The sequence below is a fragment of the Somniosus microcephalus genome, chromosome 17 (assembly GCF_052327205.1).
Source record: "Somniosus microcephalus isolate GS21.2 chromosome 17, FLI_Smic_1.0, whole genome shotgun sequence".
NCBI classification, from domain to species: Eukaryota; Metazoa; Chordata; class Chondrichthyes; order Squaliformes; family Somniosidae; genus Somniosus; species Somniosus microcephalus.
The window spans coordinates 36,785,495-36,804,310 of record NC_141003.1 but is presented as its reverse complement, the minus strand read 5'-3'; the positions used below and the strand labels follow the sequence as shown (position 1 = coordinate 36,804,310).

Genomic DNA, 18,816 nt, shown 5'->3' with positions numbered 1-18,816 from the left:
ATTCCCCTCGACACAAGTGGAGAATGTGCTATGTAACTCCACCCACCCCCCACCCACCACCTTCCCCAGACCAGAGGATGGCAGGACTTAAGAAATTGGGTGAAATCCTGGCAGAACCAGGCTCTGCTCAGTTTTCCCCAATCCAGAGACCTACTGCATTTCATCCTTGGTCGAAACCGGAATTTCGAGCACTTATAAATATTTTGCTTCATAATATTGAGGCCATTGTTTAGGATTTTCATGGAAATATAATCAAACTTCCTCATTTTCATATGCAAAATATTGCTATAAGTCACAAAATACCATTCACTTTAATTCCATTTCACAAATTTCATCACTGAATCAGTGGCCCTGATAATACGTTATCCAATAGGTGACCACAGCACTCAGTTATTATATAACATATTGTCTGACTCGCCAGGAGCAACACCACGGGAGAGCTACCAGTGTATATATTGGTCAATTTCCTGTGGCCTGGCACACGGGGAGTCAAGACCAAGTGCATTCTTCAGGTGACATCAGGTTCGAGGGCGGCGGATAGTTAGATCAGGGCACATAGACTGAATTCAGTCCCCATTTTAAAGTCTTACATTCGGTCCTTATTTATATTATAAATTCCTATGTTCACACTAATAATGGAAACTACCTGTGTAAACTTGTCACGCTATAATTACAGCCCCTTTTTTTTTCCTCATGGCTTTTTCTCCAATTTTGGCATCAAGATATTCAATTTGAATACAGTTACTAAAGAGAAGCCAGAGCAGCCTGTTTGAACACCAATATGCAGTGTTGCAGAATGATGAGATCAAACAGAATCCCTCACTTTGCTGAAATTATAATGAGGAGGTTTTGGGTGGAGGCCAAGTTCTTTTCCCCATGGAGGGAGAATCGGCATGCGGTGGTTCTTGTGGGCTTCCAAGCAATTGACCCAGAGTGGTGTTCATAGTAGGTTGCCCACACCCAAACTCTGGTATATCCATGGAAACACGTAAACAGAGGAAAATATATCCTGTGGGATGTAAAGAAATAAACTACAAGCAAGTTATTTTAAAGTCATTTTCAATCGACCTATTTATATGATTGTTTTGCAAAATAAATTTTGTTATGTTGGATTGGTTGACACTTAATTTGCAAATTTTATTTGACTAATTTGCAGATATTGGAAATAAATCTGGCAAGAGTATTTGCATATTTTGTGACAAAATGATGTAATACAACTTTAGCCAATGATGTCTTGAAATTCCTTATGTGGAATAAGTCACGAATAATAACGTCACCTTTAAAAAACACTCTGTTTGACCAGTCAATTTCTATGTTACATTATTTTCCCAGAATAATGCGCCAAAATACAGAGCACCAGGCATATTCCCAATGCTGATCGTCTTTTGAGTCAACTTGATCTGACAGAAAACATTTTGACTGAAAAACGTGTAAATGACGATGTATGCAAACAGGATAGTTTGTGAGAGAATTTTATGAAATGAATAGTAAAGACTGACTTATCCATTTAAGGAAGGCCATTGGGTAGGCTTGTCACTACTTAGTCAGACCTCAAGGTGGAACAGTTTGTGACAGTAGAATGGTTTACTTCAAGGAGGAAGAGAAATTGGCTAAGTCCACTCGAGATTTCTTTTCAACAACACGACAGAGTAAAACCATTTCTGTTATAGTTGAGAGGGGATGTACTTTGTTGTATTACCATTTTCTGAACTAACACATGGAACAGGTATGGTTGTTTCAGGGCAATTGTTTTCAGCTGCCCAGGAATTAGCAAAAGTAAGAGGTGCATCTTCCACCATGTTATATGCAGATAGGAAGTCGTCATTTGCATTGTCATTGAAGGTGCCGCATAATCCTGTGAAACAGAAAATATACATCATCACAAGAAAGCACCAATCTGCCTTTTTTTAATCCTGTTCCATGCTAATGTGACCTCGTCATTAATTCATACCACTCTCTATTTGCACTGAAGGTGTCAGCCGTGGCTTAGTTGGTAGCACTCTAGCCTCTAAATCAGGGGGGTTGTGGGTTCAAGTCCCATCCCAGAAATTTAAACCTATAATCTAGGCTGATGCTTCAGGGCAGTACTGAGGGAGTGCTGCACTGTCAGAGGTGCTGTGTTTCAGATGAGATGTTAAATCAAGGCTCTGTTTGCCCTCTCAGATGGATGTAAAAGATCCCATGACATTATTTCAAAGACAACCAGGGCAGTTCTTCTCAGTGTCCTGACCAATATTTATCCCTCAACCATTTAACAAAAAAAAATGATCATCTTCTCATTGCTGTTTGTTCAAATTGACTGCCATGTTTCCTACATTACAACAGTGACTATGCTTAAAAAAAGTAAAGGGCTTTGGGATGTCTTGCGGTCATGAAATGCGCTATATAAAATCCAAGCCTTTTTTCTTTTTAATACCTTCAGGCTTCTGTCGGTTTGTTTACAATTCAAATTTGTAATATACAATGGATTGAAACACACCAATTTACCATTCATAAAATACAGCACAATAAATGATCACCCATAAAGCCACACTAAAAACCAATAAAACTTGACATTTATTGCGGTGCACCTTATGAATGATAGATTGGTGTGCTTTACGCATTGTACAAGCCAATCCAAATTTGAATTATAAAAGAACTGACAGATGCCTGAGGGTATTAAGAGAGCGAGAATGATGTGATAACCACTTCCACTGTAAATGTTCGTGCTGCGTAAATCCACAAATGAAAGTGAAATGTGAATGGCATAAATCTGGAGCGTAGCCCAGTGCTCTTTCTAGTAGTTTTACAGCCACTAGTTTAATGCATTAGTAAAGCAGTTAATTAAGTACATCTTGAAGGCATTAAATACACCACCTTTTGTGCTTCCCTGGGCATCTTCAGGCAGGGAGATGTAAAGCTGCATGATGGGAGATATCTGTACTTGCATTTTCAGTCCAGATTCCGCTGCTACTTGAAGGAACATTGAAGACTGTCGGAATATTATTATATCACCTGCAAAAAGAAAAAAAAATTCAGGTTAACTTCATTGTTATTTATTTATTTACTAAGTAGAATGAGATTATTTCTTTTACCTCTTAGTAGGGGAAGTCCAACTTTATCCCCTTCCGAATAAACATTACCATCGTTAGTGAATTGGTACCAGGTCTAAACAAGAGATGAATAAAGAATATTTCTTTGCATCGTTGCTGGCTGAAACATACCACTGAAAGAAAAGGGTATGAATAAAGAGTGTTACAAATTCTCACCTGATTGTTGGTGAACACCACACGCTGTAAACATGTCTGTTTAAATGCGATTTGACATGGCCGCAGCTCAATCTTTACCGTCCATTCTTTTGTCTGTGGATAAAACGTTACAAAATACAAGAGTCTGAACTCTGTCAAATAGGCATGTGGGAGTTAGCACCTCACTGAAATTCAAATCAGAACTAACCGGAATTTCAGTAGCTCAGTCAAATTGATATAAACCTATGCCTTAACAACTTTCACTCGGTCTTATCTCCAGAGTTATAAAATGTGGTATAGAACAACAATCATTAGCATAGGAACAATTGCACTTTATAGATTTAGTCAAAATATTAATTAAATAGAAATTACAGCATAGAAACAGGCCATTCGGCCCAACTGGTCAGTGCTGGTCCATTCGAGCCTCCTCCGCCCTACTTCATCTAACCCTGTCACCATATCCTTCTATTCCTTTCTCCCTCATGTACTTATCTAGCTTCTCCTTAAAGGCATCTATGCGATTTGCCCCAACTACTCCATGTGGCAGCACGTTCCACATTCTCACCACTCTCTGGGTAAAGAAGTTACTCCTGAATTCCTTACTGGATTTATTAGTGACTATCTTATATTTATGACCTAGTTTTGCATTCCCTTAATTAATTGTTTTCTCCCAATGAGGTTTTCTCCAGATTATTTATGTATGAAAACACGTATACACTAAAGGGTACATTTTCTGCTGCTTAGTCCCTGGCACATGCTGGGAATTTTGCAGATCAATCACAAAATTGTGTAACCCTAGTTTGTGATTTTCTAACAGTTAAACTGAATGGGCTGGAGGTGTGCAACTTTGTGATATGTGCTCCCAGTATGCACCGGAAGTGCAAAAGTGCCAAATTTATCCCTTTTTTGTTGTTTAAAGGATATGCCAAGCTCTACCCAAAATGATCCAAATTGGGCAAAATACCATATTTACAAATAAACCCAATTTTGGCCACTTCATAGTCTCAATTTATTTTCAGTCTCTCTCCAGTAGTAAATGTAATGAAACCTCACTTACAACAACAGCGTAGTAAGAGCAATCTCCTTTCAATGTGTAATATTTATTATCGAATGTTGTAAAATGGGTTCCTTCTTCAATTTTGCATCTTCCAGGGCAGCTGATATCCGAGCATTCCCACATTCCACTCCGACACACACTAGCAAGAAAATGCAATCATTAGACAGGCAACTGAATAACTCAATAAGGTTTGACAGCTGAGTTGTTGAAAGGTGCGTGATCTGAATTGATATCATTACCATGAATGACAGGAAGTGTTTCTTATTTGTGCAGGTTCATAAATCTTTCCACCGTATTCACAAGGACATGCTGTTTTGGTGATACACTTGTCCGTGCCTCTTATGTCATCAAGGACAGTACCTGAAGCACAATAACATAAATAACAAAATGCATCTCCTCTGTTGTCCTGGCGTCATTACAACAAAGGGCAAATTTGAATGAGTTTACAATTCATCAAACCTACAAACAGATCTCTTTAAAAGAGTATTGTAGTATAAATACATCTATGGCACAAATATATAGTTTCCGAAAAGTTGGTTTTCAATAGTGTTCTTTGTAATGATATGCAGTAACATGTCATTCTAGAATGGTACACTAGGTGTAGCTGTATGTTTTAGTAGTGGGCTACATCTATATGGGTTGTCTTGTTTAACACAAGGCACTGGTTGAGAGAGTCAACATGGCTACTGTATACAAGTCAACATGGCTGAATAAATGACTAGCACAAGCTAGCTGTTCATAATAAAAACGTCTATTTATTTATGAACATAACATTCTTGTGCTAAAGTTAAATAATATTGTGCAAAGTAAAAACCTGGATTCAGGACCCTGACCCCGACACTGGATTCACTGAAATGGTTTAGTTTGAAAATACAGATTATATCCTCTTGTCCTGAGCTGTTTCCTATCAATTTCCATGGGCTTCCTTGGTTACAGTGTCCACCATGTATAATGGGCAAATCGTGTTGACACCAGCGCGCTCACTATAAGTGGTGGGGGCTGTACTTTGAAGTACGTTGTTGTTATTTAGTCAAATATGGTCTATATTTTGCACAAAAACAGTAATAGCAACAGCTTAATCTGTTTTGAGTGAGGTTGCTCTTCTACCAAACCTTAACACCCACCAGAACAGACAAATGGGCCAGAGTTTAAATCAAAGCACTCCCTCAGCACCGCACCTGACTCATACATAAGAGTACCACCAAACGAATGACTGAATGTCTGTGTCTCCCATATAATTACCTTCTGGACATTCGCAGGCATTCACGCACTGATCACATTGTTGTTGTGTTTCTGGATCAGAGCAGGCTGGAACACACATAGCACCACATTCCTTGTAGAACTGATTTTCAGGGCAATCAGGACTTACTGAAATATAGGTTACACAGCTGTGTAAATCTCAGATTTATTCAAGAACGGAACTACAGGTTTCAGTAATTTGATTAAATTTGTTCTTGTTATTTCTTACCACAACTAACTTTTGATCTCCATTCGTTCCAATGTATTCCAAAGACTTCCTCCTCGTCATCACTGCAGAGAATAAAGATTTTCAATAAAATGAGTTGCAGAGAAAGAGTGAAGTATTTATCTTTAAGAATTCATTACATTTCTATCATTTGTACACGATAATACTATGGGGTTGATTCAAGGGTTGTGAAAAAGGAAAATAGAATCTGCACTGATATTTTTTTTAAATAATGACCTTATTGCACAGCTACTAGAGCTGATCCATACCACATCCAGCTTTAAGATTTCTGTGTGCCTCTGCTTGTCTGCATACCCTAGGAACACCACGCTAGGTATTCTGCACAGTGGGACAGACATTTTTCCACACTATGTTATTCAAAAGGCTCTTGTTCATATTCCTCTGACAATTCCAATTCAGGGAAGCCTTTAGCTGTTTATCTAGATTATCAGAACTCAGGGCTGTAACTAACTGGAGCTTATAGTAAGTGAAGGAAATCACTGCACAATTTAAGAGATCAGCAGCTAGTGGTACCCATCAACACATGTCTATGAATTGCAAAAACAGGTGGAGAGACGAGAGACGCTGGGATTGTTCTCCTTGGAGCAGAGAAGGTTAAAGGGAAATTTAATAGAGGTGTTCAAATTTGAGAGGTTTTGACGGAGTAAATAAAGAAAAATTGTTCCCACTGGCAGGCGGGTCGGTAATCAGAGGGCACAGATTTAAGGTAATTGGTAAAAGAACCAGGGGGGAGATGAGGAGAAATTTTTTTTACGCAGTGAGTTGTTATGATCTGGAATGCATTGCCTGAAAGGGTGCTGGAAGCAGATTCAATAGTAACTTGGATATATACCTGAAAGGAAACATTTGCAGGGCAATGGGGAAAGAGTGGGAGAATTGGATATCCCTTTCAAAGAGCTGGCACTGGCACGATGGGCCGAATGGCATACTGCAGCGCTGAGAGATTCTGTGGGGGTGAAATTCCCGACCTTAGCGCCACCCATTAGCGCAGCGTTAAGGGAAGAAAGCGGTGATCGCCACTCTTCCGCAAGCTGGTGGCGGGTCCCGTGGCGTCCTCCATTTTGGAAGTCCCTGTAGCGCTGGCATTCTTAGGTAGCGCCCTGCAAATAAAAATGAGGATTGGTGTCATCAGTCGGCATGCAACGCCAACTTAACGTTACCACTGTGAACTTCGACACTAGCGCTGGGTCCTAAGCCTGCCAGGGATACCTATCATGCAAGCAGATCGACAGAGGCGATGTCAGCACCTCTTAAAGGGACACACACATCTTACAGGTAAGTTTGCATTTAAACTTTTGGACTGGGTATTTTTTTGTTTTTATTGAAGCAGTGGCTTGCTGCAGTAGATGTTAAAAGTTTTTTAAGTGTGTAGAGAGTGCTGCTGGACGCCTGCAAGGCCTTGAGTGGTAAAGGAAGGCCTCTGAGAAGACAGAAAATGCTGGAAATACTCAGCAGGTCAGGCAACATCCGTGGAGAGAGAAACACAATTAATTTCTCAGGTTGAGATGCTGCCTGACCAGCTGAGTATTTCCAGTATTTTATGCTGTCATTTCAAATTTACCGCATCCACACGCAGAGGGAAGGGGAAGACACAGAAGAGGAAGAAGCAGAAGAGGAAGAAGCCAAGGAGGAGGAAGCTGAAGAGGAGGAGGCAGAAGGAAGGCTGCATCCCACACATCCCCTTTCTGGCCGAGATATCCGGGATGGAATGACCCGTCTGCGGTACCAGTGACCACAACCCCAATTCCCCTTTCAACATTAGCCCCACACCTTACCTTCCCTCTGTTACTGACCATCACAGCGTCCTCTTGGCCACAATGCTGAAATAAAAGCCACCACAAAGCAAACTTTCCAATCCAACTTTATACATCTATTCATCCAATATGACATCAGGAAATCAACTCATCACCCTTACGCATTCCCTGAGTGACTGTCTTGTGTGTGCCTTTGCCTGTCCTAGTGATGCCGCACAGTGCTACTGCAGCAGCTGCAGCATGGCTGGTGGAAGGCTGCTGACTTTCAGTGGGGGACACTGCAAATGGCCTTGCTGGTTGACTTTGAGGAGCTGGTGGCTGGGAGTGTCAAATCAATCTTCTTCTTCACTCTCCTTCCCCTCTTCTTGGCCAACCATTGGCTGGGCAGGCTGGATTTCTTGGGTGTGAAATGAGGGAGGCACAAGGGTGGAGTTGTGGTGAGGGGAGGGCGGGAAAGTAAGAGGTGCATGTGAGAAGGAGGATAACATATGAGGATACTGGCATCTTGTATACTTTCAGCCCCGCCACTGGTCAAGGGCTCAGCCATGCCCCTGCCAAGAATGGCCGACACCGTCTTCTCCAAGGGGGTGAAGTGAGGCTAGGAATGGGAGATGTTCCTCGTGATTGGTACAGGTTGTTGGTAGGAGAGTGATTGTGGGGGTGAAGGTGCATTAAACAGTATGTGAGGCTAGTGGTGCAGTTGGTAGAAGACAGCTTTTGAAGGTGCATTCACTGACCTTGACCAGTGGTTTGGGCACTGGAGCCAGGTGGTGGGGCCGACACTGCTGGCAGTGACTGCCTCGGTGATATGGTCCCACATTGTTCTTTCTGGAGGGCTTCCTGGCCCCTGTGGGTAGAGGATCTCTCTTGCAGTGTTGACCCCCTGAACAAAGCTGGGGTGCAGTGTGCGAGACCCTGGGTGCCCCTTCCCTGGTTTGCTGAGTCATTTGTTTTAGTGCTGAAGCATTTTTACCATCTTTTTTAGGTGCAGAAGGCAATTCAGCTTTAAGAGCTGAAAACTGTCATTTGGGACTTATTTTTAATGTTATTTTTGGAGGCAGTAATGGCTGAAAAATGCATTTTGCCACTTGATTTTAATTTTAATTTGTTGGGAACGCAGTGCCCCTTTAATTCATAGCCCTTTAAATTGCCCACAATTCATTGCGAACTCCACAGCCTCACTCCCAGAGGCTGTAAGAAGCTGCAACGCCGCTCCTGGACGGGAACTTCAGGTCGCAGGCCTCCACTATCGCCACCAGGAGGGCATTACACAGTAAGTTAGCACTGCGCTACAATTCTGAATTTTTGCCCAGTAGTGCTGCGTCCATTTTCAGCGGCCGTAAACCCGATGCCGCGGTGACATCGGCAGGTTTCTGTCGAAGTCCAATTTTTTCCCCTATGATTCTAATAGCCTAGAAATTACTGTCGCCGATGTTATCACAAGAACATTTCGGCCCTATCGGCCTCCTCCTGAGGTCCCCACCATCACAGAAGCCAGTCTTCAGCCAATTCGATTCACTCCACATGATATCAAGAAACGGCTGAGCGCACTGGATACAACAAAGGCTGTGGGACGCGACAACACCCGGCTATCGTGCTGAAGACTTGGGCTCCAGAACTAACTGCGCCTCTAGCAAAGCTGTTCCAGTACAGCTACAACACTGGCATCTACCCGACAAAGTGGAAAACTGCCCAGGTATGTCCTGTCCACAAAAAGCAGGACAAATCCAACCCGGCCAATTACTGCCCCATCAGTCTATTCTCAATCATCATTAAAGTGATGGAAGGTGTCATCAACAGTGCTATCGAGCACTTACTCACCAATAACCTGCTTACCGATGCTCAGTTTCGGTTCCCCCAGGACCACTCGGCTCCCGACCTCATTGCAGCCTTGGTCCAAACATGGACAAAAGATCTGAACTCCAGAGGCGAGGTAAGAGTGACTACCCTTGACATCAAGGCAACATTTGACCGAGTGTGGCATCAAGGATCCCTACTGAAGTCAATGGGAATCAGGGGGTAAACTCTCTGCTGGCTGGAGTCATACCTAGCACAAAGGAAGGTGGTTGTGGCTGTTGGAGGCCAATCATCTCGGCCCCAGGACATTGCAACAGGAGTTCCTTAGGGCAGTGTCCTAGGCCCAACCATCTTCAGTTGCTTCATCAATGACCTTCACTCCGTCATAAGGTCAGAAAAGGGGCTGTTCCCTGATGGTGGCACAGTGTTCAGCTTAATTCGCAACTCCTCAGATAATGAAGCAGTTTGTGCCCGGATGCAGCAAGACCTGGACGACATTCAAATTTGGGCTGATAAGTGGCAAGTAACATTCGCGTCACACAAGTGCCAGGCAATGGCCATCTCCAACAAGAGAGAGTTTAACCACCACCCCTTGACATTCAACGGCATTACCATCACCTAATCCCCCACCATCAATATCCTGGGGTTCACCATTGACCAGAAACTTAACTGGACCAGCCACATAAATACTGTGGCTACAAGAGCAGGTCAGAGGCTGAGTATTCTGTGGTGAGTTACTCATCTCCTGACTTCCCAAAGCCTTTCCACCATCTACAAGGCACAAATTAGGAGTGTGATGGAATACTCGCCACTTGCCTGGATGAGTGCAGCTCCAATAACACGCAAGAAGCTTGACACCATCCAGGACAAAGCAGCCCGCTTGATTGGCACCCCAACCACTGCCTTAAACATTCACTCCCTCCACCACCGGCGTACCGTGGCTGCAGTGTGTACCATCTACAAGATGCACTGCAGCAACTCACCAAGGTTTCTTCGACAGCACCTCCCAAACCGGCGACCTCTACCACCTAGAAGGACAAGGGCAGCAGGTGCATGGGAACACCACCACCTGCAAGGCCCCCTCCTAATCACACACGATCCTGACTTGGAAATCTATCGCCGTTCCTTCATCGCAGGGGATCAAAATCGTGGAACACCCTCCCTAACAGTACTTTCACCACACGGACTGCAATGGTTCAAGAAGGCAGCTCACCACCACCTTCTCAAGGGTAATTAGGAATGGGCAGTAAATGCTGGCCTTGCCAGTGATGCCCACATCCCATTACTAAATCAAAAAAGTACTTCTAACACACTCGAATCAAAAAAGTACTTTTAACACACTCGAATCAAATGCCTCTCTACACTATTTTAATACATTTCAGGTTAACATCTTCATCAAAATATAGAGGGATACAATAAGAGTGCATTATTTATATGCTCACATTACTGACATTAATTTGCAGTTTCCGATGATTTTTGTTAAAGAAACCAATTAGAGAGGTAGTGTTTATATTATTGTTGAACTAATTTTCTTCTTCTAAAAATGACTCCCTCAAGTTTACATTGAAAAAGCCTATTTCTGGGTTCAGTGGGTAATTGCGGCAGGGAGTCAGGTCTCCGTGTCCTGGCCAACACTCATCCCTCAACCAAAACACAGTAACTGTCAAACATCTGACTGCTGTTTGCGGAACCTGGCTGTGCGCGAATTGGCTGCTGTGTTTGCCGAGCGACTGAGACTGACCAAAAATAATGAATTGTCTGTGACGCACCAGGGAGACCCTGAGGATGTGAGGGGAGCTGTATAAATGCATGAGTCACCACCTTCAGAAAAGAAGGGGGGGAAAAAAAGATTCGCTTTCTCGTAACACTGCTGTCAAAAATCATAACAATAGAGGCAACTGTAACAACACTCTTCCAGACGTACAGCGACGCCTGTTATAACCTGTTACCACGGGTACCACTGGCACTTATTTGCCTGGCTGTCTTACTAACAGAATATTGTTTTCCTTGTTGACTGCCTTTCAACAATTGTTATTTTAATTGTTTATTCACACCACCAATGAAATAATTACCTTATCACAGGTAGATTTGTACATTGCCGTGATAGTTCTTCAAATGTGGCACACGCGCACTCTTCCCTGTTTCCACAAGCACAGACATCCTTTTGGCATAATTTTAAGTACTTACTATAAAAGGTAGGGTTCTCAAAACACATGGAAAAATACATCGATATGGGGAAGTTGCAGCTCTGAAAGCAGAAAAACACAAGAGAGAATGAGAAATCGGTGTCACGTCCTTCATTCTGCGGCTCCAACACTTAGTGGCAATAAAATACCGATGTCAGGCTTACCGGTCTGTAATTCCCCGTTTTCTCTCTACCACCTTTTTTGAATAGTGGGGTAACATTAGCTACCCTCCAATCCATGGGTACTGTTCCAGATTCCATCGAATGTTGGAAGATGATCAGCAATGCATCTACTATTTCTAGGGCCACTTTCTTAAGTACCCTAGGATGTAGATTATCAGGCCCTGGGGATTTATCGGCCTTCAATCCCGTCAATTTCCCTAACACCATTTCCCTACAAATACTGATTTCTTTCAGTTCCTCCCTTTCATCAGATGCTATGTTCCCCGACATCTCTGGGAGGTTATTTGTGTCCTCCTTTGTGAAGACAGAACCAAAATATGTATTTAATTGGTCTGCCATTTCTTTGTTCCCCATTATAAATTCCCCTGATTCTGACTGCAAGGGACCTACGCTTGACTTCACCAATCTTTTTTTCTTCACATATCTATAAAAGCTTTTACAGTCAGTTTTTATGTTCCCTGAAAGCTTACTCTCATACTCTATTTTCCCCTCCTTAATTAATCCCTTTGTCCTCCTTTGTTGAATCCTAAACTGCTCCCAATCCTCAGGCTTACTGCTTTTTCTGGCCAATTTATACGTCCTCTCCTTGGATCTTATGCTATCCCTAATTTCCCTTGTTAGCCACGGTTGAGTCACCTTTTTTGTTTTATTCTTATGCCAAACTCATAGAGACCAGCCAATAGCAGTCAATGTAACGTTGAATGGAGGTTCTACTGATTTCACCAACACGTGTTCACGTATCTTTAATAGCAATGTAAAAGTATTTCACTAAATTGCAGGGTACTACATTATTATATTTTAAATACTCATATAGACCAGCCAATAGCAGTACTAGTACCCTGAAATTCAGGATGTTGATAACTCCTCCAATAGCTGAGTGCCCTCTGAGAACATTTGTTGCATAGGATTTGAAAACTAATTATCAAACATAGATGATCTCCTGCGACAGGTTAAAAAACAGTGAAGGGCTCAGTTGTCAGCGATTAAATATCTTTATGTGCATTTTTCTTTTGATGGTCTAATGTGTTCTGATGTTTGTTTTACCTGATTGAAATTGGTCAGGAGACTAGGGCCTAGAAATTCAGTTGCGTTCGCCAGCCGTTAGCGCCATAAGAGGGGTAGATTTCGAGCGCTAGGCACTTAGCGCCTGGGCGCAGGCCGATCTGCGCCTACGCCCAACTTCAGTTGACATTTAGCGCCGGCGCAAAGTGTTTGCGCCCGCTCAGCTGCGCGCACAACTTGTGATGTCATTTCGTCGTGCAACGCTGTTTGTGCGCCCCAAACCGGAAATTCAGTGGCGCCCGCCCAATGTGGGCGTGGCGCTGTTAAGAGCTGTGAAGTGGAACGCAGCAGAGGCCCTGCGGGCCTCGGGGAGCGCTAATTAAAGGGCACTTAGACTGAACTATAAAGGCCAGCCATTTTGCTGCAATGACTTTAGTGCTTTGGATTTCTGGACAGAGACCAAGGAACAGACCTTACTGATTTGGGACAACATAGGAGAGGTATTTTTGGCTTCTGGCCAGAGCTTGGAAATTTGATTCATTGTGATTTCACTGTTTGCAAGTATATTATGGGGGCTGCATGGGGTTGCAACCCTCAGTTCCAGCATTATGTGCGAAGAGCTCGCAGACGCTGTGTGAGAGGGGCAGCCATGCCTAGACGCAGAGGGGCCATCAGGCGTCGGCAACGTAGGCCTTACCCACTCAGGGAATACCGGCAGCAGGTGTCCTATCTCACCATGACTGCCGCGCATTGTGTTAAGAGGCTGCGCTTCAGAAGGGAGGTGGTTGCAGAGATCTGCCAGCTGCTTCACAGAGATCTGCGTCCACAGCTGATGTGCAGGACGTCTCTGTCGGTGGAAGTGAAGGTCACGGTGGCTCTGAACTTTTATGCAAGCGGATCCTTCCAAGCCGCTGCTGGGGACATAGCGAACATCTCCCAGTTCGCCGTGCATCGCTGCATCCGGCAGGTCACCGATGACCTTTTCGCAAGGAGACACCAATTCATCTCCTTCCCCATGACCCTAGAGAGGCAGGAGCAGCGTGCAGTCGGATTTGCCAGGATCGCCGACTTCCCCATGGTGCAGGGCGCCATTGACTGCACGCATGTGGCTATGCGGGCACCTATCGACAATGCCGAGGATTACCGCAACCGGAAGGGCTACCATTCCCTCAATGTACAGCTGGTGTGTGACCACAGGCAGCGCATCCTAGCTGTCAATGCCCGCTTTCCAGGAAGCAGCCACGATGCATTTATCCTGCGCCAGACTACTGTGGCTGACATGTTCGAGGCACAGCCTCCACCAAGGGGATGGCTTATTGGGGACAAGGGCTACCCTTTGTGTACATGGCTCATGACCCCGCTCCGCGCGCCCAGGACCCCTGCTGAGGAGGCATACAACGAAAGCCATCAAGCCACAAGGAACATCATAGAGCAAACGATTGGCGTCCTCAAGCAACGGTTCCGCTGCCTGGATCGTTCCGGCGGATCTCTACAGTATTCGCCGGATAGAGTCTCCCAGTTCGTCGTCGTTTGCTGCATGCTGCACAACCTGACTATCCGCAGGACTCAGGCACTGCCACCTCACGTTGGACCACCACCTCAGGAGGACGAGCAGGAGGACCATGAGGAGGAGGAGGAGGAGGAGGAGTACCAGCCCAGGAGGGAGCCACAAGGTCCAAGGGCCGTCCGCCGGCGGCTTATTGAACGACACTTCTCGGCCCCCTGTCAGGGAATGGCTTGTGGCAATGAACGCACCTGAATGCAGCCGCTGCGCAAGCCCTCAGCCGGTTAACGCAACAACCACTTGAAACATGACACCTGGACAAGCTGAATAAATAAAAAGCTTTATTTAACAAACTCAGGGCCCTTCCCACATGAAACAGAAAAACAGACAAGACCCCCAAAAAACAGTCAAAAACATATCTCACTCCCACAACCTGGGGAGGAATAACAAAACTTGTCCATCCAATTGGCCTTCATCCTCGGCCTAACCAAGACAAACCCCCCCATACAGAACACAAACACCCCCATATAAAAAAACAGTTGGCAACACACTCTACTTGGTGTGCCGAGAGGGCGAGTCCTTGTGCAGGCTTCTCCGGCCCCTGCCCGACCTGTTGCTCCGCCTCAACCTGGGCCCTGTGGGTGTTGCAAGGCTGGGGGAAGGCTCCTGAGGGGCACAATGCGTGATGGCAGATGCCCTTGGGGGTCGGCCTAGACGAGCTCCGGCCCTGGAGGGGCCGGCTGCTGACTGCTGCAGCTGTGGCTGGGCAGCATCAGTCTCACCAGCAGCTCATCGCAGCTTGGCTGGGGGAGTGGCAGTGGCGGTTGCAGCAATGGGGGCAAGCTGGCTGATGCCAGGCGCTCGCTGGTCGCCAGAGACACTGGCACTCGGCCGGGCTGGCACTGCAGCAAGCGCAGCAATCTGGTGAAGGCCAGACCGCTGTGCTGCAGCAGGGCGGCGGGTGCCCTGGCGATGCGTCCGTGACACAGCGAGTGTGGCAGAAGTGAGTGCCCTAACTGCCCTGGTCTGTGCCCGCATCAGACCAGCCAGTGTCTGCACGGCACCACTCAGGAACTCTCGACTCGCGTCCTGTGCTGCCGCGAGTTGGTCGACACCCCTGGCCTGTGAGTCCCCGAAATCAGCCACACTATGAGCCAGGGACTCAATGGCCTGAGGCAACTGTCCCACAACCCCCATGAACTCGGTGTGGCGCCGCTCCGAGTCCGCGGACATTTCATCAAGGAGGCGCACCTCCTGGGCGAGGACCGTCTCCGGACTGGAGGCCGGACTCTCCCTCTGGGGAGAAGGCCGCCGAGCTGCCCGACCCTTCCCGCGTGCCTGGACGCCACTGGGCCCAGCAACTGCCCTCCCCTGCAACACTTCCCCCCTCTGGGGAGAAGGCAGCCGTGCTGCCCGACCCTTCCCGCGTGCCTGGACGCCACTGGGCCCAGGAGCTACACCCCCCTGCAACGCTTCCCCCTGGCTCTCCTCCAGGCAAGACGTGTCCCCTCCATTGCCATTCCCTGGCGCGGATGAGGGTTCCCCCGATGTGCCGCCTTCCTCTTGGTCCTCGTCGTCCTCCTCTTCCGAGGGACTGGCACTCTCAGCTTCAGGGACCTCCTCCTCACCAGCTGAAAGCAGGAAGGCACAAGAGTAGCTTTAGAGCGAGGACAGGGCGTCAGCGAGGGAGGCATGAGTGTTGGCATTATGCGCATTGGTGGGACAGTGGCAAAGGATGTAGATCTGAAGCGCAAGGGGAATGAGAGAGGTCCAAACGGTCATGTCCTTACCATTGGGGCCCAGCACAGGGTCGGCATCTCCAATAGCTACGGGGCCAACCACCCGGGCACGCATGAGTCGAGCCACGTGCTCCTCCAGGTCACTGAGCTCCTGGAACTGGACACGGCCTCCCCCGGTGACAGTCCGGCTCTTCAGATTCTGCGCCAGCTTGGCCTGCAGGAGAAAGGACGGCCTCTAAGTACAGTGTGGTGCCCTGTTGTTGTGTGCACTGCCTCCCATGGTCGAATAGCTTGGCCAGTGTGGTGCCCTGTTGTTGTGTGCACTGCCTCCCATGGTCGAATAGCTTGGCCAGTGTGGTGCCCTGTTGTTGTGTGCACTGCCTCCCATGGCCGAATAGCTTGGCCAGTGTGTAAAGTGCAGAAAGTGCTATTGATGATCATGCCAGTGCCATAGCTGCAGGAGGAGGGCTGGCCATTAGGCCTTTGAGGTCCCTTTGCCCATAATGTGAGGTGCACATGCAAGGATGAGGAGGACACTGGAATGGGTACTCACCCTGACCAACCGAGTGAGGTCGTTGTACTTCTTGCGGCATTGGTCACCAGTCCTGGGGACATCGCTGTTGGCTGAGACCCTCTGGGCGATTTCCCTCCAGGCTCTCCTGTACTGCCTCCTGGGAGCCTTCTTGCCACTGTCCGGGCACAAGATCTCTCTTTTCTTTTCCAAACCCCTAAGCAGCACCCTCAAAGCATGCTCTGAGAAGCGCTGCGCTCGTTCACGGGCCTTCTGCATGGCTTCAGGCGCTATTTGGGTCCACCAGCAGTGTTCAGGCCTAGCTGCAGGGCTCCACTATCCAGGGCGTGGCAGCAGACAAAGTCGACCCTTCCCCCTTTAAGAGCTGGCCGGCGTCAGGGTGTCTGCTGTCAATCAAAACATGACCGCACCTGCGCTGCGCCCGGCCTCGGCGTTATCAGTCTGCACCGCCGGCTTAGCGCCTAAAGATAGGAGTGCAACGCCAGTTTCAGCGCTCGCCCAAACTCCTTGGCCAAAGCTACTGAATATCGGCGAAGTGGCCTCCACTTTCCGGCGGGCGCTAACTTTAGCGCCCGCCCGACTTTACCGCCCCAAAAGTGGCTACACTGAATTTCTAGGCCTAGATGTCTGGCCACTACAGAATGAGCTGAATGACATTAAAGAGCAGGGAAGCACTCAGATTAACATCTGGCTGACAGCTGCATAGTGCAACTCTAAACACAAAGGCCAGAAATGTCCTCAGATATGCCACCATAATTTCACAGTATGCAGGGTTTCTGCTAAACCTCTGGCAGAGTTATGGCAGAGGAGGGAGAACAGCTGTGAGAACATTCCCAGCCAAGTGTTGGGTGGGGTGTGCAGTTGGTGTTGGTGTATGGGGTGGAGGGTTGGGCTGAGAGGTAATGAATGTGTTGGCTTTGGGGCAGGGCTTTGGGAATGAATGAGGATCATTAGGGTTTTTCTGGTAGACCTGGGGTTGGGGAATACTTGGATAGGGTATCTTGGGACCTGGGAGCATTCTTTGAGAGAATGAAGAGCCATTTGTGGGGAGCTTGGTTCTGAGAGAACAAAGATTGCTGGATCTTCCTGGGGCCAGTAAATGTGTTGCTCTGGCTGCGGCAGCACACTTTGGAGGCAACGTCATGGTGTTGACACATGTTATAATGTTGCCATTTCATGCATGTGCTGTGGCCAAAATATCATGTTTGATCTGCCTGTGTGTGAAATGTTGGGCCCCTACAGGGCAGTCAGTTTACAGGAGGACAGGTTACACAAATGCAAATACAGGAAAGTGCTGCAGTTAGCTGGCTCTTCCAAGACATGGGTTGCAATATCAAACCTGCCCAGTACAGTAGCATAGTGGCTGTGGTGCTTGACTGGTAACCCAGAGGTTGTGAGTTCAAATCTCACCTTGGCAAGTTGTGAAATTTAATTTAAAAAATCTGGTAATTTGTGGACGAGCATAAGATAAAATGACCATGGATGTTGCTGGAGTGTCATTAAACCCCAATTAGTTCACTAATGTCCTGTCATCTCCTATATGGCCAACACGTGACTCTAGGACCACGTAACACTTAGTGTTCTCAGGAAACTGACAATTGAGCAGTATATAGTTCCTTTACAGTGTAACCCACAAATAAACATTAAATTAAATTCTTTGGATGCTCCCACTGTTCTGGGCCTCACTTTAGGCCATACAATAACACACATGAAAGCATTCAAGGTGAGGGCCAAATATGTTGTAGATCATCAACTCTATTACATTCATATTCATAACTGGAAATAGAATCAGAAAGGAAAGATGGCACATGTTTACCATATCTGTGAAGGAATTGTTTTACAAGTAATCTGATTGTAAATAACTTACATTAGCTGCTGTGCATGTTGAACGTGTAGGTTGATCATTAACACATACATGACCCAGAACATCCAGCTGATTTGCAACCATAATGTAATATAAAGCATCATTAGAATCTGCACAAACCAAGGAGGAAATATGCCGTGAGATGACAGGTGCTGCAAATTTGTGAAACGCTAACAGCAATGTTATATTTCTTAGAAATGTTAAATAATCATCTATATCTATCTATTTATAATATATTTAAAATATGGGACCTGAAATAGCGGTCAGAGGCTTCCCGCAGGCGAATGCCTCCGATCCGCAAAAAAAGTACGCACCCATCTGGTGCCTCCGTATCTTCAGACTCTTGCAGCCCTGGGCCTTCAGGCCTACGTATTACGGCCCACATATCCTGGGGGGCGCAGGCGGTTCACAAGTATCCCTGGGATCACGTGGGCCGGCCCAAACCAATCAATAAGTGGGATTCCTATTATGCTTACGGCGATTCCA

The 18,816-nt window shown here is 46.4% G+C and overlaps 2 protein-coding genes across 2 annotated transcripts in view; both read right to left on the bottom strand.

The window, feature by feature from the left end:
- LOC147105643 (uncharacterized) overlaps positions 1 to 3,161 on the bottom strand; it is a 67,870-nt gene extending 64,709 nt beyond the window's left edge. Inside the window, exons 1-3 of the mRNA XM_086010183.1 lie at positions 3,075 to 3,161; positions 2,857 to 2,994; positions 1,700 to 1,855 (exon numbers count right to left, since the gene is read on the bottom strand). Of these exons, the coding sequence (XP_085866309.1) occupies positions 1,700 to 1,855; positions 2,857 to 2,965 (265 nt within the window). The 5' untranslated portion in view covers positions 2,966 to 2,994; positions 3,075 to 3,161. The remainder of the gene's footprint in view (positions 1 to 1,699; positions 1,856 to 2,856; positions 2,995 to 3,074) is intronic.
- LOC147105642 (mucin-6-like) lies at positions 2,986 to 18,383 on the bottom strand. The gene is made up of 8 exons (XM_086010934.1): positions 18,334 to 18,383; positions 5,753 to 5,814; positions 5,527 to 5,652; positions 4,524 to 4,644; positions 4,285 to 4,423; positions 3,249 to 3,341; positions 3,143 to 3,205; positions 2,986 to 2,994 (listed from the first exon to the last, which is right to left on the bottom strand). Exons 1-8 carry the CDS (start codon positions 18,381 to 18,383, stop codon positions 2,986 to 2,988), a joined length of 663 nt encoding a protein of 220 aa, XP_085867060.1.
- Between the last annotated feature and the right edge of the window lie 433 nt (positions 18,384 to 18,816).